Source organism: Pezoporus occidentalis, unplaced genomic scaffold (genome assembly GCF_034315485.1).
Source record: "Pezoporus occidentalis ecotype Australia unplaced genomic scaffold, CSIRO_AGI_Poc_V1 ctg17, whole genome shotgun sequence".
In the NCBI taxonomy this organism is placed as follows: Eukaryota; Metazoa; Chordata; class Aves; order Psittaciformes; family Psittacidae; genus Pezoporus; species Pezoporus occidentalis.
In genome coordinates this window covers 1,780,953-1,808,078 of record NW_026913531.1, presented here as the reverse complement: position 1 = coordinate 1,808,078, position 27,126 = coordinate 1,780,953, and the positions used below count along the sequence as shown (strand labels likewise).

Below are 27,126 nucleotides of genomic sequence, written 5' to 3'. Positions count from 1 at the left end.
GGGCTTGTTCCAAAGTTCCACATTTGGTCAAGAAGAGTTTTGTGCCTGAAGTTCAAATAACCAATGCATTCCCTCAAAAAAGAACAGAATTTTGACTAACTGGCATCTTCTACTAGAAAACAAAGACCACAGAGAGCTCCACTGAGAAACCCACGCCCAGCTTCTTTCCCCACATCCCATGTAACATGTAATTGAGCTCTGCACATGACACAGAGCATCTGCAAGCCCAGGACTAACACTGATGAATTCACATTTCTCCCCCCTTAAAGCCCTTGTGAGGGGGAGCCCCCTCTGGCATGCATCAGTTAATTCATTCTTACCAGGTATCATGGTTGGATGCTTGCAGCAGTCAGTGTATTTTAAATAATTAAGCATCCACAACACACTGGTGTGTGAATATGGCAGATGATATGTGAATACCATTTCACTTGCTTACATAGATATGATACCGGGTTTTCTATATCTCTTAGGTCACTTGTCAAAACACAAGATCTTTACGGACAAATCCCTACAACAGGTATTGCAAAATGCCTGAATACTTTAGTACTCCAGTTATGAAACACCTGTTGATCCCTCCTTGGCCTCCTAATGTTTTAAGAATGGAAATCCATTTCTACTTCCAATCTGAACGTCAAGATAAAGAAACCCCAACCAAAAGTGTCTCAAAAATGCCTAAACACTGCCATCCTGTGGAAAACCCTACACCCACAGGGATTTTTACCAGTCTTAAACCATGTGTTCTAACCAGGTCTTTTTTTTGCTGTATCTGCCTCATCCGTTGCATTAAAAGCTTTATCATTTACCCAGAAATCTGAGATGCATTTGGCTGAAAGTATGAATAATTAAAACCCAAACAGCTGGAGGATGTAGCGTGATTCCAAGGAGTCGCAGCATTTCCTGTCTTCAGGCAGTAGCCTTGGGGGATGGTGCAAGGATGCCCACTGACACTGGGGTCAGAGTGAGTCTCCATGAACCTGCAGGGAAGCCTGTTGGGTGTCACAGCAGATGGGCATGGGAGTGGAGGCTGCAGTCCACTGGGCCACATACTGTCGTACCATGGGGCTGCAAGAAGTAAACAGACAAGAAAGTAAGGATGAGGAACAGGAGCTGAAGATCTTCCTATGAGCTTGGGAGAGGCTGAATTTATGTAACCTACTCTGGCACTGTGGTGGAGAACACGGTTCCGATCCAGAGTCCGGTGGAGAGTCTGGCAACTGGCTTTGCCTAGGGATGAAAAAGAGATTTTCATTTCTACTGGCAGAAGACACAGAGGATGACCACAAAGCAGCATGGAAAGCAGCCGGAGGAGAACCACCAGACTACTGACAAGGGTCTTCAGAAAGCATTGCTCACTGTGGTTGCTGTTTTTCTCACAGGAGCAATGTCACTTACACTTCATCAGACTATCTCCCATGGCCCTCCACCTCTCTCCCAGGCAGGGACGCCTCAGCCCTTCCAGCTCCTGCCCAAATTCCCCTCCACAACCCACTGGCTTCACTCCTCCTTCCTTCCCATGAGCAGCTCTTCATTTACCTCCGGGGGCACCAGCAACTGTGAATACACAGAGTTCACAAGGGCTTTAAACCCATTCTCTGCAGGATACAGGCTAAGGACCTACAGCATCTTCATCCACCGCTGGGCTTCTTCAGACTTTACTTTGGCCAAAGCACTCCGTCTCTGTCAGATAGATGGTAGCAGGTCCCGTCTTAGAGGTGCAGCCCAGATGCAGAAGGAAGCAGGGGCTGCTGCACAATCGAGGAGCGCGCCTCCCCGTTTGGAAGCAAGAGCTCTTACAAGCTCCCCAGAAAATACAGCAGCTTAATGAGGGGTTTCTACAGGTGACAAGCAACCTTCCCCCTGTTCAGTCCCGGGCCCTCGTCCTGCCCCGGCGAGATGCCCCGAGGGGACCGAGGGCTGTGAGCAACCCACGCCGGACTCGAGTAAGGACCGAGAGGAAACCGCCATGCAGCGCACTGCCTTCACCGGCGGCAGTGGAAGGGGCCGAGTGTGAGGAGCGGCGGCCGCACGGGAGGAAGGAGCAGTGCTGTGCCTGCAGAGCCTCCAGCAGGCTGCGGGGAGGAATGGTGTTTTCCTGACTGTGTTTTCTCTGTATGCGAGTCAGTGATCAGGAGTTCGTGTTAATGGGTAACAGCCAAAATCTGAGCCTCGGGCTCGCTATCCGTGCGGCACCCCGTGCAGTTACTGTCGTTCGACAGCTTCCACGCCTCCTGCCATGAAAACACCTGCCGAGGGACACCGAGTGCTGTGCCAGATTCAAGCAGAGCTGAGCTGCTTTTCTCTGCGTAAGGTTACACAAGAAGAGGCTCATCTGCCACTTTACATCCTATGAACTGGAGAGCAGGGCCACCTCCACGGCAGCTCGGGGCTGTTGGCAGTGAGAGCTGCGCAGAAGGAACGCTCCGCACTCTGTATGAGGCAATCTCCCCTAACGGCACAGCACCTTCAAACGGCCGGTGGGAGCACTACAGGGAGGAGGTGCCGAGGCAAGGGGTGGGAAGGCAGCTATGCTCTGACAGTCATGATGAGAGCTGGGGACTGGCGGCATGACTGGCTGTGAACCAAGAAATTCTTCGTGATCCACAGCCACGTCCTTGCCAAACCCCATAGCCAAGCAGCAGAGATTTAAATTTTAACACTTATGCTTGGAAAGGTCATTGTGGAAGGCCAAACAACTTAAGCGTGCTCTGTGGTTTTTAGCACTCACACACTGAGTTCTGTTACTCAAACAGGTAGCTCTCTGAAAACACACCCTCTCCTGATTCCTTTCTAAAGAACAAGTACACTGCTCTGTACAAGAACAGGCCAGCCCGTATTTTACTGTGCAGCTTTCTTCTGATTTTCAGGTAGGAACTGAGTGTTTCCTTGTGTGCAGCTGACACCAAGAGATTTGCTCTCAACATGCCTCTAACAGATAGCCCCTTCAGATGCATGAGGGTTTGAAAAAAGGTTCTTGATTATTTAATGTTTGGTACCTAGCTTGATTATATTGTATCATATCTCCCTGTGATGCTTTCACATTTACAGCCTTTCTCCTATTAGACATTGTGTGAAGGATTACTCTCTTACAGTGAGACCTGGAATTACACCACAGTTTGAACTAGGCCAAGCCCTTCATCAAGCTCACCACAACACACAGATGTTCCCACACCACATAGCAAAACCACTGAATTCCTTCTGCACTGAAAATAGGAACATCCTAAGACAATACCAGACCGGTACAGAGAGACAATGCTTCTGTCTCCAGTCAGTTGACAGCACAGGTCTCTCACAACTACTTTAAGCTCTCCAGCCCATGATGATGCTTTCAAAGCAGTTTAGGGAGAGAAAATCCTAATCTCTGCCATTTAAAGAAACTACGGAGGGTTACTCTGTTACAGTAGGAATAGATGGATGTTCAAGAAATGGACTTTTAACCCTTTCAGGTATTCCTATGAATTGTAGGCTCAAACACTACTCTGTAGCACTACCTGAAAAGCAATGGTTTAAGTTTAGTATGTTAGGCTAAAAATGCTGGGGCAGAGAAAGAATGACAGACATGTAGTGGGGCACACCTCCTTTACTAAGGGCGTTTTGGCAGAAGTTAAATAAAATAAAACTGCTTATAGGGGCATCCGTCATATTCAGAAAGCAGATGTGCTCCCACATACACAGCAGATATTTTAAGCATCAAAGGAAAATGTCCATCACCTGATTTTCATTCTAGTGTTTCTACTTCCGGTTTTGTATTGCTGAGTTTGGATGCAATGTGAGAACAGTCTCATTTTTGCTCACAGTCTGTTACTCTTGACACGTCTTTATGTATTTCATAACGGTATCACTACTGGTTTTCTAACAAGTGCCATCCACAACCCTGCATTTTGGATTAGCTTCAGGTACACGATTACTCCTAAAAATAGGTTTAAAAATTCTATGTTAGAATAATCTTTAATTTCCTTCAAAGCAAATTTTATGATGCTTTTAAATGCCTACTGTGTCTACTGCTCTAAACATTGTTTGCAACTTTGAATAAAGTAGGAAGTTAGTAAACATTTTTATTACTATTTATTTATTTATTCATTTTCCCTGTGGGATACTTGATCTGCAGCTACTGATTCCAAATGTGCTTTGTAAAATTTAAAAAGATACATCCATCAAAGTTTAAAACTTCCCTTCTACACGTTCAGTTCACGTTCCTGGTTTCAAACACTGCCTTCGGTACTCAATTTGTGCTTGAGGTTAGAGTAATTTAGTAGAATACAGAGACAGGCACTTTCTAGGAGAAAGATAGTATTCAGAAGTACAGAGGTAGTAGGGATATGTGTCCAGGTTAGAACTTTACTGAAACTGGCATTGTGCTTTTTGAGGTAAAAATATTCTGCAGTTTAAACGAGTCCCCATTACAGACATAGCGTAACAATCAAATACCTCCTTAGAAAAGGCCACGGCCACCCTTTTTCTCCCTTCAACACTCAAGATTAAATATAGCAGTAGGAACAGATGAGGAAATCTGATGAGAAACAGATGAGGTGCTATAGAGAGAGAGAATATGGTGAGAGATATATATATGGAAGCTTTTAATATTTTTCTCCTTTGACACGTTTTGGCAAGTTCCTTTATGAGATTGTATTCTCTCTATGCACAAAGTCTGCAATACAGACAAATGCTTCATAGTTTTACTTTTATAGATCTAATGATTCAGTAAATGTTCTTCTAAATGCCATAATTAATGAAGAGTAACTGTGGCATCAGTTTAAAGCCTCCAAACCCATGGCAGCGGCACAGATTTTCTTGCATGTAAATACTTTGTAGCACTGCAACTGTAATAGCAAACATAGTTAGGCTACATAGTAGCATATATATAGACCTTTTATATATCTGCTGTTTCATGCATAAAAGTGAAAAAACAAGATTTTAAAGCTGTCATACAGGAATTCAGTAATCTGTTTAACCTGAAATAAATTTAGTCACCAAAAATAAAGGTTATGTCTATTTATATACAACAACCTCTCCATTTTCCTTTACTTTTATAGCGTGGGCAGAGGGAGAATCAACTCATTCATGATTTAGAGCATGTAAAAGCCTACTTAGCCCACTATGAGTAAATATGTGTGCTGCTGAGTGTGCCTGGAATCAAAAATCCCCTGTTCCATTATTTTTAAAACATCACCTCTTGCTCTGCTTCTTGGCAAGTGCAAGTGTCACCCTGTTAATATTTTGCATCAAACAAGAGTCATCTGACAGTTGCCTAGGTGAAAGATTTGGGGTTGAAGCCTTTGACAGATCTGTGCTGCATGACTTCCCACCCTTGGCTAAAAGACCCTTTGCATTATGTACCCTTTGTACCTCTTAAAGTCAGCCTCAGAAGAGAGTAACGGGTAGTTTCTCTGTTCTAAATGGAGCATTAGGATGAAAACAGTAGCCTGCTCCCCTCAGACTGCGAGGTTTCTGTCATTCTCTCAATTTATTATACATTAGTCTCACATCACTTATTCTGTACATAAACGCTTAAAGGAATGTTAACATAACAACTTTGCATTTACTGTCGTAATTAGTGTAATGGTTGTGAATTATCTCAGATTTCATTATCATTCATTCTGTTGAACAAGATGACCGTATTTCCATCACTGTCTGTAATTCAGTTTCCCAAGTCTTCTTACACAGCTTCAAGTGACAATATCAAGAGAGCCACAGACCACTTGAAACTCAGATTTCAGGTCTGTTGTGTTCAGATTTTAGGTCTGTTGTGTTCAGATTTTATCATGGCACTAATGAAAACAGTTTAGGAGATGTCACTAAGGAGAAGTAGCTCTTGCTGTAATACTTACGAAGTTCCAAACTCTACGTCACTACCGATGAATTCTTCCAGCATACTTGTATCCACCATGGGATTCTCCAAGGCTCCATGGACATCTTGTCCTAAAATTAAAAGCATCAAAAAGAAATTATGAGAAAGGAATTCAGGGGCATTAAGATGCCCACTCTTCGACACAAATGAAAACCAAATCCATCCCATCTTGTGTACAACACATGGGTTTATTCATTCTAGGAGAAGGGATATTGGGAAATGAAGAGTAAATGAGGGTGTGCAGGGGAAGCTGAAGATGACAGCAGCACCAGGCAAACACCCATTCATGCATGGCTTTAAGGCTTCAGGGAATTCCCGCAGCAAGAGCCTGCCACTGGAAAAGGTGGGTTTGAATCTCACATCATCCCGTTACACTGGGATCAGAGCAGGTGACTGAGGCAAATCCCAGGCATTGTCGCACACTTCCTGCATTAGTACTACGAGTGAGTTGCTGAAATAGTTTAGAAATCCACCATCCTGCTCTTGAAGAAAGCACAAAGCCTTAGAAACATTTGATTGGTGGCTTCCTTTTATTCTCCCAGAAAGAACAGCCCACTGATGTGTTAAAGGTATTAATGAATAGAAAGGTTCCGTACTTTGCCCTTTGTTGCTTGGTAACCCAAGGCTATAAACAGATTTATGATTATAAAGTCTCTGGAATTCATGATAACTTCTGCAGAAAGTCAGCCAGAACTCTCTGAAACACCAAACCAGACAGAACTGCTTTGCAGGCTCCCACCCCTCCCACCAGCCTGCCATAAACAAGGGTGCGAACAGCCAGAAACCAAACCAGATAAGGACCAAGAAGTTCCTGCTCTCCCTGGAAGGCACCAGCACTGCAGGCGGCACTGTCCTGCAGCTGCAAAAGATGAAATGGACTGGCCTGGGCATTCAGAGTGGCAGAGCTGGGCCCAAAGTGTCTGACAACAACAGAGCAGAGCAGGGCAGGAGAACACAAAAGGTTAATCACCATCACCCTGCACAGGAGCTGAAACTGCCCTTGGTGATTTTTCTAGTGTCAGATGTGTGCATGGTAGGAAGTCATACCGTAAAATTTCTTCTGTTCTTCTCCTGATGTCTCTACCTGACATGGCTCCTCCTTGATTCGGTGTAGACATGACTTAACTGCAAGCAGCATCTAAAGATCTACTTCCACCACCTTGCACAGGAATTTCCTTGTGTGCCAATACATAAATTCATGCTGCTAATAGACATCTCCTGAATTGCTGTGTGATCACAGACTAATCTGAGCATCATTTGTTTATTGCTGCTACAGACTTAGTTTCAGCTGCCTTTCACTGTGAGATAGCAACTAATAGTTGTGTTACCAGATATGCTACTGCACACCCTGGCATCCTAATACACTGGCGCTGTATGCAAACATGTCCTCTGCATACCAGATTTAATAGGTGCAGTATATTTACTTGCCTCAGCAAAATTGTAACAGGGAAGTCTTGAAGCAGTAGCAAAGCACTTTCAAGACGATTTTGCAGAGTACAAAGAAGGCTGGCTTTCCTTAGCAGCCTTCCTCAAACTTGTTGGAATCAAATCTTTTTATTCTTCATGTCTGAATTTAGGATATTCTCCCTTGAACCTCAAACATTTCTCCTTTTGTTAAGGCAGTACACAGGAAAATTATTCGACACCTTCTTTTACCCACCTGTTCCTCCTGCTCAAAGTGCCCAGCCCTCACACAGGATAACTGTTACTAACATGAGGTCAGAGGTCAGATACAAAGTGGTTTTCCTGTACCACAAACCCCAAGAATTCCTTATTTTGATCAAAGTCAGACACAAGCAAATCAAACAAGGGCAGGGCCTTTAAATACGGGCATCCCACAGTCCAGAGGTTAGTACATCAACATGTACCATTCCCTCTGCACCTCTCCACTTCACATAAACAGTTAAACGGGTAGGAAAGAATGACTAATCTTGCGCTGGGAGAGGAAGGAAACAAGCCAACAAGAAGACAGGCTACCGCTGATAAAAGTTTAGGATACAGAGCCAGCATATTTGGGTGCCGTGTAGAACTTTCTTTTCTTTCTCAAAAATAAAGGTCAGCGGCACCATGTGCTTGCATTGGCACCTATTTCAGTGGAGGAGGAGCTGTTGGATCACATGCACATTTATTTAAAATGGTAGCATCCATTTCACAGGCATTTGATAACAGTGAGTACTTCATAGATATGGGTGGTCACAAGGCAGTCTATTACCTGGGTATCAGGTGGCTGCAAGAGCAGAGACCTGTATGTACAAGCCCTGCTGAGAGGCCACTGTGATCACACAGCTTCCTGCTCAGACTGGCTAAGAGCTGCCGGAGCACATGCAGAGTCAGCAGCCTTTGTTATCAGCTTGCACCCAGGGACCTCTACTCCCAGTCCACACTTCACACTACAATGTGCCCAGACATCTCTAGGAAGTCTGCACTGGATGACATGAGCACCTTCAGTGTCACTGAACAGAGGATTGCAGCCACGCGAGAAACTGATGAAGATGAAAGGCCATGACGGTGCTGTGGCTGGAGTTTCATCCACAGTTGTTTGCAAAATGGAGCCTGCAGTCACAGGCAGTGTTTAATTGTATTTTCCCCATTTCTTCATAAGCTTGATATTCCATTGTTCAGCCCCTTCAATCTTAAGTCTAAAACCTGTTAGTTCTACCACTGTTTTTTCTTTCCACTGTCCATTCAATTGCCTGTCCCTATTCCCAGCCCCAGGTGCCCAGGAGTAGTGAGAACTCCAGGCTCCTCATCTGGCAATTCCTTGCTTCATGTATTGCTCTTTGGCACACATCCCCTCCTTTCCTCTGGCCATGAGGCTCTCATCACCTGGCTCTTGAGCTTCACTCCCCAGTCCTACAGCCAACAGCCTCTATCCCAGAAGAGCCTGCCTTGCTTAATTCTCCCAAAAGCTTCCATGTAGTGCCTTACATATGTCTGCATTTAAATCAGTCACCTCCTTGTCAGTAATACCCGATACGAAGTGAAGGATGGAGAACAGAAAACCAGAAATTTCTTGTAGTAAGTTTTGTATCTTTAATTGAGCAGCTATTTCAGAGATGGTCATTGTGAATTTGGCTTGAATGACAGCCATTACTCTCCAAGGATTGCCCAAATAACCAGGCTAAAGGGGTGCTCTCTCTGCAAAAGTAAATTCAGCCCGCAGCCAATAAACTATTCTGTTAAACTTCTGGTATTGACTAAAACTCAATACTAAACTGATCATTTCTTGATATTAAAATAGGATGTCAGGTAATTCCCAGCCTAGCCCAACTACGTAGCAAGATCAGTGTCAAACACCAGCTACTCTAAATGGGGAAAAATCCTTAAATACAGCTTGAGGAGTAAAACTGGCACATAGAACATGGTCAGTGCTCAGTAATGCCTATGTGCTGAAATTAAAATCTCATGTTTGCTACAAGCACTTGCAACTCAAGGGAAATGTTTCTACTTGAGAACTATTAACTGATTTTCATCTGAGGATACTTTACCACTAAAATAGGCCTCAGCACTTTAGGAGTTCCACCACATAAACTCAGTGGAAACTCCAGCTGAACCTCATTGACTTACACCAAGGTAAGTGTTACTCATGAGGCTTATAGTTCCACAACCTCTTTCACACTGAAAAACACTGGTCACTATTTAAATTTTTGAAGACTGCCCAGTACATTTTGACTGGAGAAGACCTGGGGTCACTGATAAAAGCTGCAAAGCCAGCAGAGCTGTGGACATGGACCTCAGGCACGCGGCAGCCACAAACAGGAAGGGATTAAGGACAGAACAGCTGTAGCTGGCAGCCAGATGTACCACAGCCTAGGTTACTCAACATCAGGAAGACCTATAACTCCCAGCTGTAAGGAATGAGCTTGCATTTGGCTTTTTCCCAAAGTAACACTTGCCAGAGAAACAAGTAATGCCATTTATATTTTAAATTTCTCATTTCATCTGTTATTGCTGTTCCAATCTCTATCCTTAAAATGGAATGAGACATCTTTGGGTTTTAAGTGTTTTGTGTTTAAGAGCATGTTTGTTCTTGCTTTATTTACCAAGAGCTCTAAACTATATTCCGTATTGTCCATGCAGGAGCAGAAGTATAGAGAAAGGTGGTGATTCCACACAGACTTCTTCAGAACACAGAGAGCACCAAGACCAAATACACACATTCCTCAGTGTACCTTCCAACAACAACAGAAAAGAGAAGGCTGAGTTTAACAGTGTCACAAAATCAGCCTTCATCCAGGTTTCTCAACCCACTGATAATGTCAGCAAGAATAGATTGCTTTGCTACACACAGGCACAAGAGCTAACCAGCTCTGACCTTCCCTTGACAAACAGGAAGTTACTGATTCTAAAAGACAAATGTTTAATTAAAAATACTAATTTCAATAAAAATCACAGAAAAAACTTGCAAAGATGAAATCTCTAGTGCGGGACTGAAATGAGACAAAAAAAAGACAAGAACTTCTGGGAACAGCCATTTACTTGAATGACAAAAAAGCCAAGGTCAAATCCCAGCCAGACTCATATCTAATCTAAGAGGTCTATTAACTATTGAAATAAGTGATTGTCAGGAAAACAAACATTATCTTCCTTGGAAAAAAAAAAAACACCTTTTTCAGACTGTCCCCTCTCAATAATGCAAATGTGACTTTATCTTACTACTGAGTGTCAAGACAAATATGCATTGTAAGGAACTAAACCTTTTCACATAATCTCACAAAACAGATCCATAAATATGCGCAACTGCCAGTTTATGTATTTGGAAGCCAAAACTGAACCACTGACCAAGCAGGGAGCCTTCCTCAGTGGCAGCATTCTCCACTTGGTATTGCAGGACTCAGCGTTTTTGCAGCCTTGAAACACCACATCCAAATGCTGCAGTGACTAATCTCAGAGGCCACCAAGTCAGCACTAGCAACTTATTGCTCTTGCCTTATGAGGTGGCCTTATAAATCCAACCCATGAGCCATAGCGCTAAGCTGGAGAGAGGCCATCAGTTAAAGCTGGCCCTACATTTAGTAAAGGTAACCCTTGCTTGAAGAGTGCAAACCCTGCTGTAAATCAGCTCTTTCCCTTTTCATATTTACCTACGGCTTAACAGCAAGGGGAGCCTAGCTAATCCCTGCTGAAGGAAAGAATGATTAGCTCTTGTAGCCTTCACACATACCTAATCTGCGAACAGATAATGAAATTCAGCCACCTAACAGCATCCCTGCATGCTGCATGGCATTAGGAATCCTCTGTCATGTTCCAGCACTACACAGCAAAACCACACAACATTCCCAAAGGAACATAACCTCCCAAGATGTTTCATTTTTCCTGCAGCTAAACGGAATTGACAGTCCTCCTTCTCCTCATGCTGGCCCAGACAAGTTCTACCAAACTGCCTTCTAAAAAGAGTTGAATTAATAATTCTAGCATTACAATTTGTAATTCTAGTTAAAGAGCTCACACAGGTGAAATCTGATACCTTCTACCATCAAAATATCAGTTATAAAAGCCAACAGAACCTAATAAACGCTCCACAGAAAGTCCTGTTTTCCAATTCAGTTTTTAAAAAACACTCTGATTCTGAGATACTTTAATTCATGTCAAACACTATTTTGAGTATTTAACAGCTATGCAATGCGGTACTTGAACAAATAGCTTGATAAAAGCAAACATGTTGCTGAAAGCAAAGCCAAGAAAGTTTGCTAGCTTTTGATCTCCATGACTTAAAAGTGAACTTAAGAAACACGGTATTGATTTCCTAACATTTACAAACACCACATTTGCTGGCTAGCAGCCCTAGATTGTGGTCCACTGATTTAAATTTCTTGGCCTAAATATCAGTGCTAGAGAACCTTTCACTTTCTAGTTTGAGATTACAACTTCAGAGTTAGAGTTGCCACCTCTCACCAAGGCCAAGCACAGTGCTGGGGGGAGAAGGAAAAAGAAGGAAAAAAATGACTTATTTAGCACAATTGGAATTAAACTCAGGGAAACAAAAATTGTCCACATTATCCAATACAGAAAAGGCAGCTTTCCAAGTGAATGTGAGATCAGTATCACACGAACAATTGCACAAGTAATAGAAAGAAAACAAATATGGGAAGAGAAGCTTGGAATAAAAAGGTTACTATTAAAAAAAAAAAGTGTAAACTGGAAAAAGGGAAAAAAGATTCAGCAAACATTTAAAAAAATGCATAAGCCTTTGAACAGCCATTTTGAATCATGTTATTACAACAGGGCCTGAGCAATGCCATTTTATTATGGAATCTATTAGAAAGTAAATTGTGTGGCAAGAGAAAACAGGAAATTAATGGAACCTGCTTGAATATAACGTATCTTTAGGAAAAAGGCAGGAGGACAGATCCCAGCCAAAAGACCAAAATAATCTGAGTTTAACTTCTCAGAAGGATCCAAGTATAGCACCACAATGACCACTTTACCAATTATGATACTAGGGAGAGAAAACCCTCTGTAACCTGGCATGACAGAGCAGGGAGGAGCGCGCTAACCTCATGAAGCTCACTAAGATTTCCGAAGTGATAAATTGCATGAAGATGTCAGCCACTTCCCAGTTTTTCTTCCTGGCAGTTACACAGTGGTGCTGTGGGCTCTGCTGGGCTCACCTTCCCTTTGGTCTTCTGGCCAAAGCACAAAGAAAAAGGCACTGCAGCACATCAGTACCATTTACACTGTTTCATTCTGGTAGTGCCTTACCTGATAGCTTTGTGTAAAAAGAGCTTAGGGTTTCAGGGCTCTTTTTCTTCCTCTTTTCTCCTTCAATTAGCCCCAAACAATTACTGTATTTTCACTGCCACTGAAAATTGTTACAGCTCCCTCTTAAAACTAGACTCTTACCTTCAAAGAACTGCTGCAAGGCCTCATTTTCCCCCACCACATCCATAAAAAGCCAGTAGAAGTGTTTTGCTTTTCTGCTGCTTGAAGAGTTTCACTGAGGAAAATGCACCGTCTCTCTTCCAAGCGGTTATGAACAAGCTAAGGAACACATCGTGGTTTTGTCTGAGGCTTCAATGACTTTGTCCCAGCAGATTCCACTCCTTGAGCCAGGGCTATACTTAAACTCTCCTGTATGTGAAGGAGAATCTGACAAGGCTCCTGAGGCAAGATGAAGGTGATGTACGTTCTTCGTTCAGTATGTCTAACGTTCTTGTTTTAAGACCTTTGGTCCCAGTACTAACTATAATTACACATGCGCAAAATATACAGCAATAAAAGTTACTTGTCTTGTCTCTGTACTTTCACACAGGTGATGCAATTAATGTTACTGATGAAAGCAACAGCGATCAAAATTGCACGAGCAAAGCCAGCATCAGTTTCACCATGTGTACTATATCCCATTTAAGCAGGTGAGCATCAAACTATCCAACTGCCCTAAAAAAATTTTTTTCTCACAGTAGTTTGATTACAGGGAAGCAGAATTTCTACATCATTATTATTAACAAAACTAAGTTACAGATTAACCTGTTTGTCTTTAAGGTAACACTGAAAAACATATGGAAAAGCTGAAATTTTAACAAAGGTCTTTTGCAGTAAGTAGCAAACCCCATTTCACTTCCGTTAAATTGATCTTCGTACACTGAAAATTGCCTGTTCTGTCACCCCTAAGTAAACAGGAGGAAAATATTTAGACATTTTGAGTGGACATCTTTAAAAAGAGGCATTTGACTATGAACAAAACCTTCACTGAAGTCAAGAAGTCTCAAATCATAGTTCTAACCAACCTGCCACAAGGGGCCTTCCAACAAAGCCATTTCTGAAGCCATTTCTAAAGTAATTTTCTGAAGTAGTTATAGTCCCAGACAAGTAACTGCTATGCATTTTTTTCCAAGCCCCAGGCACTCACAGTGACAGAGGTTCTCATGATAGGCAGCTTTATATTAAAAATATAGAAAGTAATTTCAGGGAAGGGACTTAAGACAGTCATTACCACTGAGATACATTGGGTATATCTTTGTAGTACAAGAAAATCACCTCAGCATAATAAACTTCAGATACCATTTATGTCTTGACACTATCATGTCTAGAAAGGATCCTTCTCTCTGCTTGAATGAACAACGCTTGTAATGTATTATTAAGAAGAACAATAGCTACCAGGTAGCATTTACCTGCAGTTAAGCTAATCTTGGAAACAGTTCAATCTTATTACATAAATGGATTAACAATCATTTAGAAAGCATTTGAGCCTAATGCAAGACATAATACCAACAAATACATTTGTTTTTTAAGTCTGCAAAACCAGGCATTACTGAAAGAATAAACCACACTTTCACAGTTTAAGGTAGGTTTCTGCAACAGGAAGTAGCACCCAGTGATAGGAAATTGATAGAAGTATTTCAGGAGTACTGAAGTAGCCCAGGCTGGACCTACTCCTTTATTAGTAAAATACTTCAGTTCAGTTGTTTGCAAAATGTTTTCAGGCACATACACATACAAGCAACACAAGGATGGTATTAAATCTCACCGCTCATTCTGTGTACTTCTGTCAAACAGAGAACACACCAGTAAGACAGTGATGAGTAGTGTTGGTTTTGTTCAGCATCAAACAAAAAAATCTGCATCAAGATGCTTCTTGTTAAAGAACCAGCTACATAAACTTGCCTTTATTTCTCCTGTTTGTCAGGTTACCTGCCAATACTTTAATCTTATCTGTAATTGATAAATGTCATGATCAAGACCTTGTTTTTTTTCCCAAAAGGGCTTTTACACAGCATAACTAGCCCATGCCCACAACCATCTTTTTTGTAATAGGGTCAACTGTTTGCTTTCAGCTTAGAAAATGCCGAGGGAAAACGGACCACTTGAACTTCAGGCGCCAAAGTAGCACTTCAGCAGAAAAAGCATCTTCCTTAAGAAGATATGATCGCTTTTTTATTCTCTTCATAGCAAAGTGTGTGTGTTTGTGAAGCAACTGGTAACATTCTATGGAAATCGTCATCAGCATGTTAAAGAAATCACATAATTGATCTTTTCCAGTGTCAAGAACAGCTGTGGGATTTGACATATAAACCACTGGCAACTGAACAGCCAAATAAAGCAGGAGGGATAAAAAAAAAACAAACCAAAACAAAAAGTAATTTAAAGGAATGAAAAAACTCCAATGAAAGAAAGTTAGAGGTGACGAGACAGTTTTCAGAAGTCAGAGCAGGACAAGACAGATATCTAAACAAAGAATGAGCAAGGTAATTTTATTGTTTCTTAATGTTTGAAAAGCACACTACTTCAGAAAGAAGATACCCAGATTTATTGTGCTGTTGAGTCTTCACTATGTCTGTTTCTTTTTTTTACGCTGTTTTAAAATTGAAATTCACAGGAAGTGATCCTGCCTCTCTGCTCTGCTCTCATGAGACCCCACTTAGTCAACAGTTCTGGTGCCCTCAGCATAAGGACATGGAGCTGTTGGAGCAAGTCCAGAGGGCCACAGGGATAAGGGAGCTCAAGCACCTCCCATATAAAGACAAAAAATTCGGTCTGTTCAGCCTGGATGATGACCTCATAGCAGCCTTTCAATATCTGATATCCAATACAAGGATATCAGAGAGACTCTTCATCAGGGACTGTAGTGATAGGAGAAGGGGTAATGGATTTAAACTTAAATGGGGGAAGCTTAGGTTAGGTTAGGCTAGATACAAGTAAGAAGTTCTTTACTGTGAGGGTGGTGAGGCACTGGAACAGGTTGCCCAAAGAAGTGGTGAATGCTCCATCCCTGGCAGTGTTCAAGGCCAGGTTGGACAGAGCCTTGGGTGACATGGTCTAGTGTGAGATGTCCCTGCCCATGGGAGGGGGGTTGGAACTAGATGATCTTAAGGTCCTCTCCATCCCTAACCATTCTATGATTCTATGAAAAATACAGGAAAACAGCACTTCAAAGAATTCCAGATTCTCCTAATTGTCTGTTAACTGTACTGACATACAAGCATAGAGAGACATACATGTATTTAAACATTACAGTAAACAAGATGTCAGGTATTTATTCCTTCTTCACAAAATCATCTCAGTTTCACACTTTGGAATGACAAATGAGGGAGGTTCCCATCATTCTGCATCACAAAGAACAGAAGACATACACTGCTTCAGACTAACACTTTAATCAGAAGTTCTGTTTTTAAATGTAAATTACAATCACTAATACACCTGCAAGTGCTTACCACATTTGTTCAACTAAGTATTATATGTATGCATACACAGCATAAGTCAGTTTAAAACAATCAAAGTACTTCTTAGTGTCATCTGCAAAAGGATAAAGATCTTGGACCCACTTCGTGGAAATAAATATCAAGTGACAAAAAGAAAGATTCAGCAATTTTAGTTATATATATTCAATGAAGTTCATGCATGCGCAAGAGTAAAAAGATTTAGAGCTCTTCCTTGTAATAGCCAAGTTTTGCTAGTGACATCTCTCTTCTCAGCTGCATAACTTCCCAGAACATCTGATCCACTAAAAAAAGACAGAAATATCATTAAATATACTGAATTCATGTTTCATCTCAACTGACACATACAGCTGCCTTACTGTACATTAGTTTAGGCGAACTTCAGAAGCAGCAAACATCTAGTAAAAGCAGAACCAATACATGAGGGCTCTTTGTGCTTCATTCTGACAAAACTGGCTGAAGTGTTCACTTTAAAAATTCTAAATGATAGTCCTACAAGGAATTCCCCAAAATTTAGATTATTTCTTTTCAAACTGGGGAACAAAAATACACCAGTACTTTTTGTCAGCTGCAATTCACTGCAGTTTCTTATTTTAATTGCCCTGCCCCTGCTCATTTTCTGCAAAACTAAAAGACTACAGGAAGAAAAAGGTAGAACTCCTTTGAGAATAACTATTTCATCACAAAATCTGTAATTTTATTATAATCTTTCCATTTGTAATCTTTCTTCCTCCCTCTTTTTTTCTACCAGTAATCTGCCAGCAACAATAAACTGGGGAACAAACAGACTTTTTTTTAATTTCATCTGTATTTTGCTAAACTTGATGAGCCTGGTACATACTGTAAGCTTCTAGACACCTCAGGAACACAAATCAATACTGCTGAGTATAGAACTATTGAAGACAAAAATAATTCCACACCGTCAAGACCATGATGTAGAATGACTAAAGATTATTAACATGAGCAACACGTATACAAGGTCTTCGCTATTGTATTTCAAAATATGGATAGAAATACAAGTAATGCATTATGCTGACAACTACCCCGAGCACCTACATTCTTGTAAAAGTATTGCTGAAATACTTATATCAAGCTACAACTGCCAATTCCGTTTTTAATGGTAAAGGTGACAACTGAGCTGAAACACCAAACTCAGGGTTTTTCCCAGAAGTTCTTATGAAGAATAAATAATTATGATAATGCTGAAAATATTTCATTATTTAATGGAAAAATATTAGTTTTCTTTATCTCAATAGCAAAGTAAATTTTTAGTTGAAACTACAAAGGTCCTTTTGGTCAAAGTAAAAGCCTTTTTAACTATAAACTGAATTAAAGCTTAAATAACATTTTCAAGATCTTCTGCAATGCTAGTAATGTAGAAAAAGTTACCACCATCTGAAGGTTTTATTAGACATAATTTAGTGTATGAGACAGGTGAATTCCTGGTGGATTCCACAAATACTATTCCCTTTGACAAGGAAAGTTAGCAGCATTATTTTGTGCAAAGAACAGTCTATCTATCACCTCAGGAGTACTTCACATTAGAAACGGAAACAAAAGATCTGGGTGTAGTTAAAATAGTGAGCTCTTGAAATCCAGAAACATCAGAAGAGATGACTACAGATGAGGTAAACCAAAGGGGAGCTAATTCTAGCAAAATTCTGGATGAAGCAAATCAGCACAGACTTGACGGCTAAAGAATGAAAAGCCCAGACATGCATAATCATTAAAGTGTTGTTTTACTCTGCTTTCAAAAATGAAACTGAACTAAAAAAAAAAAAAAGTTAAATCCATTTTTAAAGTAACTATTGGCACAGGGCTAATGGCACTTTTCCCCCTATCTGTGTTTAGCAAATTCGGGAGTCTTAAGAGGTATGGTCTGTTTCAAACAAAAAAAAAAAAACAAAAAAACAAAAAAAAAAAAAAAAACAACAAACAAAACTGGACTGAAGGCTTTTGGGCAATATCCTTTCCCATGGACAGGAAATACAATTACATCAGTTATGTACAGTTTAAACAATGAAATCAACATAATTTTCTTTTACAGGGATAAACAGGTAAAATGTGAATACAGACCAGTGACTACCTAAAGAGGCCTACAAGAAATCCAGAGGGACTTTTTACAAAGGTGCATAGTGATAGGACAAGAGGAATAGTTTTAAACTGAAAGTGGGGAGATTTGGATTAGACATTAGGAAGAAACTCTTTACAGCGAGGGTGGTGAGGCACTGGAACAGGTTGCCACGAGAAGCTGTAGCTGCCCCATCCCTGGCAGTGTTCAAGGCCAGGTTGTACGAGGCTTCAAGCAATCTGGTCTAATGGAAAGTGCCCCTGCCCATGGCAGGGGGCTGGAACTAGCTGATCTTTAAAAGTCCCTTCCAAACCAAACCACTCCGTGATTCTGTGATATGGACATATGAAACTGAATAGCACAGCTAAGCAAGTTTCTGAATTACTGTGCAGGCAGAGTTTAAATAGGCAGTTGTTGGATATGCTACTGACAGAAACAAAGCAACCTGGTAACAATGGTGGGGGTAAAAGAAACACAGCCTGAAGCAATGGCAGTAAAAATACCACATTTCCCTTTTGGGGTGGAGGATAATCAAGCTTTACATTTATAACCAGAGCCCTAATCAAGAGAGTTTGCCATGCCACAGCAATGACCAAGACCTCATTTCTCAGCTGCACTGAGACAACAGTTACTGTACGGTTTTCTGTTCATTTTTTACAATTGAGCCCAAAATATTGTCATCCTTGCCAGTCCTCCCTCATACTCTGACACAAACAGCTGTCCGAATTCTCAATGCATGAAAAAAAGATGCACCAAGCAGGAAGAAAAAAAGGCACAGACCAAACCAAAATGAAGTTTTTTTCAATTTAAAATATGTCCACATTCTGTGAGAGAAACTTGATTTTTGAATGCTGTGTGGCAAAATTGTAACTGCTCTCATTACTGAATTTTTTTGTAGTATTTTCTACTGAATGACATTAGATGGACTAAAAGTCACTACTTTTGATTTTGTTGTTGTTAAAAAAGTAACTTTATTGGAGTTTATTACCAAATTCTCAAAATTACAGCAGACTACTACAAATAGCTTTCCTGAAATGTCAGGTCACTAGTATTGTGCACAGACAGCAAGTTTTAAGCACATATACTACATAAATTTCTATTTATATATGCACATGCACTACGTAAATTTCTATTTATATATGCCAAATACAACTTCGTACTCACCATCTTGCTGCTTCAACAGCCCTTGCTGGATGTATCGAATGTACGTGAAGAAGTTACACACAGAAGTGATCTGAACCCATATAAAATAATGATGGTTAATACAATTTTCTATAATAGTATGGAAAAAATAACTAAATAACTGCTACTGAAAATGAAATCGCAGTAAATCTACTTACCCTGTAACGACAGAAAGGAGAAATGTAGTAATAACTGCTTGAATCTCCTAATTTGATTCGATGCTTACATGACTTACTTTGTCCACTGAGAGCACATTTTCTACAAAATACAAAGTTTGCATTATTTAATAAACCAATCTGACATCAATGTCTAAACATCTGCATGTGTTTAAGGAGTTAATGTAATTGTTTCATATTGGAGCGGGTACTCAAGTCTCCGCCTTCATTTTACAAGCTGCAATTATTACATTATATTGTCAATTATTTTAGCTCCACAAGCAGTGATTTTGTTTCAACAAAGGTGCACCATGATGCATTCTGATTTTGAGAACTTTCTTCGGCTCTGGTCATACACTTCACTAATTCAGGTTGGCTTGGAATAGTGGGATTTCTTTCATTAACTCTTCATATATGAAACAAACACTGTTTACATTACCAGTTGATGCCAACATTTACACAGTCTTTTAAAAAAATCTGCTTGGTGTTGCAGTTCATCATAAAATATCAGCCCTACAGAATAGCAGCCAATTCCCCGAAGCCTCCAGCCTGCCTCAGATGTGTTCTAAGACCATCCCCGCTTTTATGCCCAAATTGAACTCATATTTTATATTTAGAATATAAAATCATTTGGGACAAAGGAAAACAGGCTGCCTGGCAATAATTCTTTTCACTGCCATTACAAAAGTGATGGTAAAAAAAAAACAAATTTACTTCTGCTGGTGTATTGCAAGTATGTCATATTCAGGAACAAGGAAAGGTAAGCCGCCACCATGAATTCTTCTCAAAAAAAGAAACAAAACAAACAAAAAACACAGGAAAAAGCAAAGAAAATTTCCTCTAACATTTTTAGAAAAGATTTGAATCTCCTGAAGAAACTGCTATTAATACAATCTTAATAAATACAAATAAACCAGGAATTTTATTTACTTGGAATATCTATCTTGCAGCATCTCAGATGAACAGGGTTGTCATGGCACCCACTGTTCCATTGATTCTAAAAGCTGCTGGCTCTTCTCCCTTCCATTTCTACCTCATGAAATTAGGAAGCCTAAGAACAAGCAGCCTTTCAAAAGTGAAACAAAAATTACTAAGCTTCTGTGGTTCTAAACAGTGGCTCAGAAGCCCTTTTAAATAGCCAGCAGCTGGTCCACACAACCACATGAGACAGGAGAAAATTGAAGAGTCTATATGACTTTCCATAGCAATTTATGAGGACTGACAGCAGTCCATTGATCCAAGAAATCCTATAGTAGCTGAAGCAAGCTGATCACAGTTTCAGTCAAGCTTTTGTGAGAAGACAGACAGACTTTCAATGCGAGGAAAATAAAGCCTTTTTTTTTCCTTCTGGCTACAGAATTACCTTCTATATGTTATCTTCCATCACACCGGGTTAAATGCTGGCATGACAGCTACTACTAATGACTCTGTTCCGCGCTGTACGGCACACATGCAGCTTAGAGCTTTGTTCCCCATGGGGACAATTATTTGAATCCTGTGGGGAAACCCAGCTGTCTTTTGTTAAGGCAGCACTTACTACACACCATCACAGGCACCATTCAGTAACTTCTATATATAAAGAACCTTTCTTCATTATTATCACAGTTCTCCATCCTCGGCTATTTTGCCGTGGGTTATTACCTGCTGTTTTATGCATCTGTTCCCCCATCTCCCAGGCTTTACTGTACAGTAAAATAAATTCCTTTAAAAACATTACTCTAGTTTTTGTTATTATTTGAAGTTTGTGTATATTATGTTACCTATTTCAGTAAGTGTTTTCAAAATAGTGCTTTGCAGTGTATAAAAATAAAGAATGCTAAACTGCCTCTCTGATTCAGAGAAAACTGGAATGCCTGTTTTCCCTTCAGTGCCAGTAATCATCTATAAGGCAAACCACATTTGTTGTCAAATTATACTTAAATATTGTATATTCCTTACCTATTACTTATCTACAAGCAACACCACAAAAGTTTTTGTTGCTACATAACAATGGGAAAAGGCAGAAACGAGTACACCTGGCTTTCAATACACCTAAAGTAACTAAGCTACAATTTGTGTATTGTCATCTCAAAATGTTAATCTATACCTAGCCAACTATTTAAGTATTACATAAGTTCTAATTAAAAAATTATCTGACACTGGAGAAAGCAGATTTAAAATCTCATGAGACTTCTGAATGATGCAATTGAATCTCCTGGTTTTGAGTAAGTATTTCATCATGTCAAGATGTAGGGAAGCTGCTTGAACCACAATGATTTAAAATCAATTTGCCAATTGCTCATTAATGACACATGACTTGTTTCAGTAGCTTCTGGCTGTCCAGATTCTTTACTACATTCATGGAACACAGCTCAGAGTGATATATCTTGGACTTGAAATCACCGCCCCTTGTGTAGCCCCATTGTTGGTGGTGGGATCTTACAATGAGGAGTTGTTACAGCTCAAAGAGCACATTTTCAGGTGACAAGAGTAAGCTCAATATATGAATGCCTGAATTTTGTAGGCTAGAAAGGATCAAAGATTAAGTCATAACACACAATTTTGTTTTTATACAGATTCATTAATGAAAGAATAAAAAATTCTGAAATCTGATTAAATGTATTTTATCTTCCACCCAGAACCAGAGGAAAAAGAAACAGGAACTAAAAACCAACAGCAAAGAGGAAAGAAAAAAAAAAAAAAAAGAGACAGATGAAAACATTTTGATGTAAGTTTCCCATCAGAAAACTGAGCTCTGTCAAAACACATATTACAGAAAGAACTGTCAACTCATCTAAAAGATCTCAATCAGAAAAATCAAGGCTTTCTCAAGATTTGGAAGGCTCCAGGTTAACACTGACCTTGCTTGCTTAACCTGACACATCCCTTCCTTCTCCTCCACACCCACCAAAGCCCTAGTGCCTTGGGCATGGCCCTTCCACCTCACTCACTTTAATGTCTGTATCAGCACCTGACAACAAATCTTGCTTCACATTACTCCAGGAACATTCCAAAACTTCTAAAATTACCTTCCTGTCATTCAAGCATACCTTCTGCTTTAGGTTCAAACTCAGGTTCACTCCCACCTTCATTACATTCCTCCTACTCAAATTCAGAGGATTTACTTTCTTTACCGCCTCTCAAATCCTATAGCTACCTTTGTCCATGTGCTACGTAGGTCCCAAATTTCTTATGCCACAAACACTGCAGATGTCCAGTATGCAGCCTATGCTACTTTGATACCTATTTCTTTCATAACTTTTTCCAGGTAATAACCCCTAGTTCAAATACATCTGTTTTAAGTATCAGGATGGTCTTCTCCAAGGAAGCAAATGTTACTTTTGTGGTCAATGCTTAAAGTTAAATAAACAGCTCTCCCCAAAAGGGGATTTGTCTTAAAGGTTTGTTCGACATTAGTCTTTTTTAAAGTTTAATGTATTAATTGCTTACTTTCCCCATAAAATTTTATAACAGCAATAATGAAGTCTTAGATGTTTAGGAAATAAAGTTTAAGTTACACAAACTGGACTGAGGTGATCAGTAGGTAGCAGCTTTCTCAAATGAGTCAAGATTCATGCTCTGTTAGCTTAACATACTTTGGTCCGCCACATTCAACTGCAGAAGCTTTCACAAATCGAACAGGTTGCAAGCCAACAGGTTCAATGCTCAGAGTGTTGTTTTCAACAGCTTCCAGAACAGCTGAAGCCAACTGCAAGAGAAATTTAGAAAGCAGTTAAAAACAGCTCTGTGTTATCCATTGCCTCAAAGCAGTGACATATTTCTTCTTCTGTAAAGTAAGGAACACTGAAAAAACTCAACTCAAACACAAATTCAATTACAAATGAGATTCTGCTTTCATCATAAACAAGAGGACCCATTTCCAGACCTCTGAAATGCTGCCCTCCAAATAACCCTGCCCTCCCTGAGGCAAGATAACTGGCTTTACATCCAGAAATCTAGTCAAGCATGTTTAAAATGCTAACTGTCTTTTCAGTTATCCCTCATAAGACCAATAGCACATACATTTGTACATGTGACAGGACTGGACATGGCATAAACTTTATTTTTAAGAACTGCTCTGATTTTATTGTGTTCTATGGAAACACAAAATGATGCAACATGCCTCCTTATCTTGCAAAAGCACAAGTAAACATGCTTTTCAGCAACAGACAGCTTTAGAAATATGTTCAAACAAGTAAAACAGAACAACATACAGAAAAGACAACATCATATATATAAAAGCCAGTTGCAACTTTCAAACCCTAGCCTAGTTTAAAAATCATCTTCATCAAAGTACCACTTTATTCAGGCTTTTTATGTTAATTCTTTATAGACACACAATCACAAGACACTAGAAATACACTCATTTTGCTTGTTTGAACTAAACACTTGCCCAGGACTACTGTTTAAGTATGGACAAGTAATAGCTATTACCTGATTTGAAAGAAGGTGTAAGTTGTGTTATTAGTGAAATAGTTCTGTGCCAAGGTTCCTTCCCACTGAGTAAAGATATTTTTCTATTATACTTGGAATATTTTGAAAACCGAATGTTACATTATAGTAATTCATATGAAATATTCTTTCTCTGCCATCTCCCAAAAACAAAACACCACTCACATACACAAGAGTCTACTGAGAATTAATGTAACACTGCAGCCATTCAGAGAACTGCATTTCCAACTATTCAGAAACAATACTTGTGCAGTTTATTGTTTGGTTTAACTACACATTAGTTTATCAATATTCAAATAAAACAAAAGTTGGTTACTATGTGCAATATCTAGAAATAATAACTGATTTAACTGACCAAAGTGCTGGAAGCTTCATTTTTTCCTTGTAAGAAAATACAAATCCACAGTAATTTTATCATCACTGAAGAAGGAAAAAAGAAAATGAAGTTGCTGGGAAAGACAACAGGATGGCCTACTTACATATACTGCAGCAGCAATTTAATTCCCATAGTAACCAAGTAAACTTTTTAGTGAGAGGTTCACAAGATACTGTATACCAACCATAATGAACCGGTCTACAATTAACTAAGAGATCATGAATGCTTATGGCCAGCAAGTAACAACAGATGAAAAGCATAAGAAAAGAACATAACACCACATGAAAACAACAGATAAGCATTATGAAGAAAATACAGCTTTTCCCATGTGAGGTGTGGGCTTTAAAACCGGTTCTCATTTTAATAAAGATCTAAGAACATGATTCTTTTGCCTTAGAAACTGATATCACAGCTACAGCCTGTAAATGCTGCTTAAGAACAAAAACTAAGAAAAGCAGTTGGAGCTGGAAATGGTCCCAAATTATTACCAGGATAGCTAAAACACCTGTCCTTCCTCCTTATGGGAGACTGTATAGGAATAACACGAGCTAAAAAAAAAAACAAACACAAAAAACAAATGCCAAACCCAAACCTCATTTTTTGTTTCATCTAAAACCACATTCCCAAATGTCCCCTGTAGAACCATATAAAATTCCGAAGTCTGATTCTTGTAGCTCAAGCCTCCCTTCAAGAAAACAAAGCAAAAGCCAAGAAAAGACTGTGCTTGCAGCTTGCTGTGATTGATACGAGAGAAAACTGGGTCCACAAAATTCAATATATTGGTCTCTACTGCCCCCTATATAAACAAGAAACAGTGACAGGATACTATTTCTACAAAACAGTATCTTCAAATATCAGGAAAAATACCACCATCCATTTCTACAAACATCTGATTCTGCTGGAAAGGAGCAACATGTGAAAGAGTAGACCTAAAAAGGCGATATCTGCAATAGCATCAGTGAAGCAAAAAAAGGATCAGTACAATACTCCAGACTAAACTTCACCACTTTACTGTAATCTGTCACACTCTAGTGAAACAAAAATGGTTAAACTTCAGATGAAAACATTTTTAATAGCCTATTGGCTTCATGAAACATATTTAAGGGAAAAGCATCAGTGACCACATTTAGAGTGTTTCCATTACCTCACTTTTTGAGAAGGTTAAACATGGAAAAATATCTTCCCGATAAATTTTGTCCAAGAAAGGACATGTTCTGTCCATAGTAGGCTCATCCTTCCAAGATCTGAATTCATTGTACAAAGACAGGTCAGCCTAGAATACACACAAAAATTCATGTTAGTACTGCAATTATCACACTACTACAATATTTGCGAATAGCCACAGGGAAATAATGAGCATCAGAACTAAATGCTTTCCATTGCACTGTAAAGGGATACTATCATGCCCTAGCTACGAACACTTTCTTAAATCCACCTTCCTAAGACTGTAAATATAAGCAAATCAAAACATACAATTTTCAAGACACAGAGGTAATCCATTCACTGCTCACCACTAAACCAGGGACAAGCTCATTACCTCTTCCCCATTTAGTAAGCTTCCAGGGTAGCTTTGAAAAACGTAATTGATGGTTCAACAGAAAAAAAGAAAATTATTCTTCACTACAGTATTTTAGTCCCATCTCCATTTCTGTGAGTTACAGAAAAGCATAGGAATCTTAACAAAACAACTGCAACCCTAGAAGTTTTATCCATTCACCCTACACCTGAATATAACACACCGCTATCTGAATGCCTTCAGAAAGTAGATATTTAACACACTAAATATACTAACACAGGAAAACAGGAAGTCAATATACAAATCAATTAAAACTATTAAAACTTCATTTTTCATCTTTATGCCCAAACTCTCTCTATGCCATGCTACAGCAGGACAGCAAGAATATTCAGCGGGCGTGATTAATGAGCCTGCTCCCCCATAGCTCCTCTAGTCAATAGAGAAATACTCAACCCATTAAATCATGCTATAAGCAAGCAAGCATGCTCTGTGTTAGGAAGAAATGGGTTTATCTGCATTGAAAACACCTTGGGTTTTTATCTCCATGTTGAGACTGATTTAGCAGTGGGAATGCACCTATTCAGTCTGGGGCTCAGAGAACAGCACTAGGTCCCTATGAAAATCCACGTCTGCGTTAACGGAACAGCTTGTCACATGGGCTGGCCACCCACTAACTGCAGCACAGTGAGGTACTCCCAGTGTACATCATCTGGTTTAGGGTTACCTGAGAAGGGAGGATCCTGTTCACAGCCACCAACACTGCTCCAAGACACGAGCCAGGCAGAGTGGGGATGAGTGCTTACTTACAATACTTACTCCTAATCCAATGAAAAAGACTAATGCCAGTCCCCAATGGGATATGCAACACCATCCTCAGATTGGTTTTAACATTCTGCTGACACAGACTTCAGCACCTTTCCCCTCCAACTGGTTGTTAAATCCCTTTCTTGTACTATAGCAGACCTATACTCCTAAAACCCAAACCTAAAGCTATAGGGAGCAATGTATGCTGCAGGCCCAAAGATAAGTCAGGATCTGATTTAAAAATTTTGTAATATTAAAAACAAATAACGTAGGTGAGATAATGAAAGAGGAAAAAACATACAGTAAAAAATAAAATCATTTTTTAACCCTATTAAAAAGATCATTACAGTTCTTTGCACCAAACTCTTTCAGTCTTTTGCTCTTTCCCCATGCATTACCTCTCCTCTGAGCTCCCAGCTTGTCATTCTTTTACATATACATTTGGGGGAGTTCATTTGTCACTTTTGTGGGTTTTTTCCTTTGAAAAGAACCTATAAAAATTAAGACTGGCAAATTTGCTTTCCATTAGAGCTACTTGCCTTACGCTCAGGTACAATCAGGAACAACCATCTTAATTAAGATAGTCCAT

The 27,126-nt window shown here is 39.8% G+C and overlaps 2 protein-coding genes across 5 annotated transcripts in view; both read right to left on the bottom strand.

Annotated features, from left to right (window-relative positions):
- MYRFL (myelin regulatory factor like) overlaps positions 1-6,128 on the bottom strand; it is a 36,351-nt gene extending 30,223 nt beyond the window's left edge. The window contains exons 1-3 of the mRNA XM_062613721.1: positions 5,826-6,128; positions 1,157-1,224; positions 804-1,062 (exon numbers count right to left, since the gene is read on the bottom strand). Of these exons, the coding sequence (XP_062469705.1) occupies positions 804-1,062; positions 1,157-1,224; positions 5,826-6,013 (515 nt within the window). The 5' untranslated portion in view covers positions 6,014-6,128. The remainder of the gene's footprint in view (positions 1-803; positions 1,063-1,156; positions 1,225-5,825) is intronic.
- A 9,792-nt stretch (positions 6,129-15,920) lies between these two features.
- Positions 15,921-27,126, bottom strand: part of RAB3IP (RAB3A interacting protein) — a 34,193-nt gene continuing 22,987 nt past the window's right edge. For 3 of the 4 annotated variants that reach the window (XM_062613717.1, XM_062613716.1, XM_062613718.1), the window contains 5 exons: positions 25,362-25,490; positions 22,986-23,098; positions 19,414-19,513; positions 19,238-19,307; positions 15,921-16,286 (listed from right to left, as the gene is read on the bottom strand). In XM_062613717.1, the coding sequence (XP_062469701.1) occupies positions 16,204-16,286; positions 19,238-19,307; positions 19,414-19,513; positions 22,986-23,098; positions 25,362-25,490 (495 nt within the window). In that variant the 3' untranslated portion in view covers positions 15,921-16,203. The remainder of the gene's footprint in view (positions 16,287-19,237; positions 19,308-19,413; positions 19,514-22,985; positions 23,099-25,361; positions 25,491-27,126) is intronic. The other variant, XM_062613720.1, reaches the window with a different exon arrangement.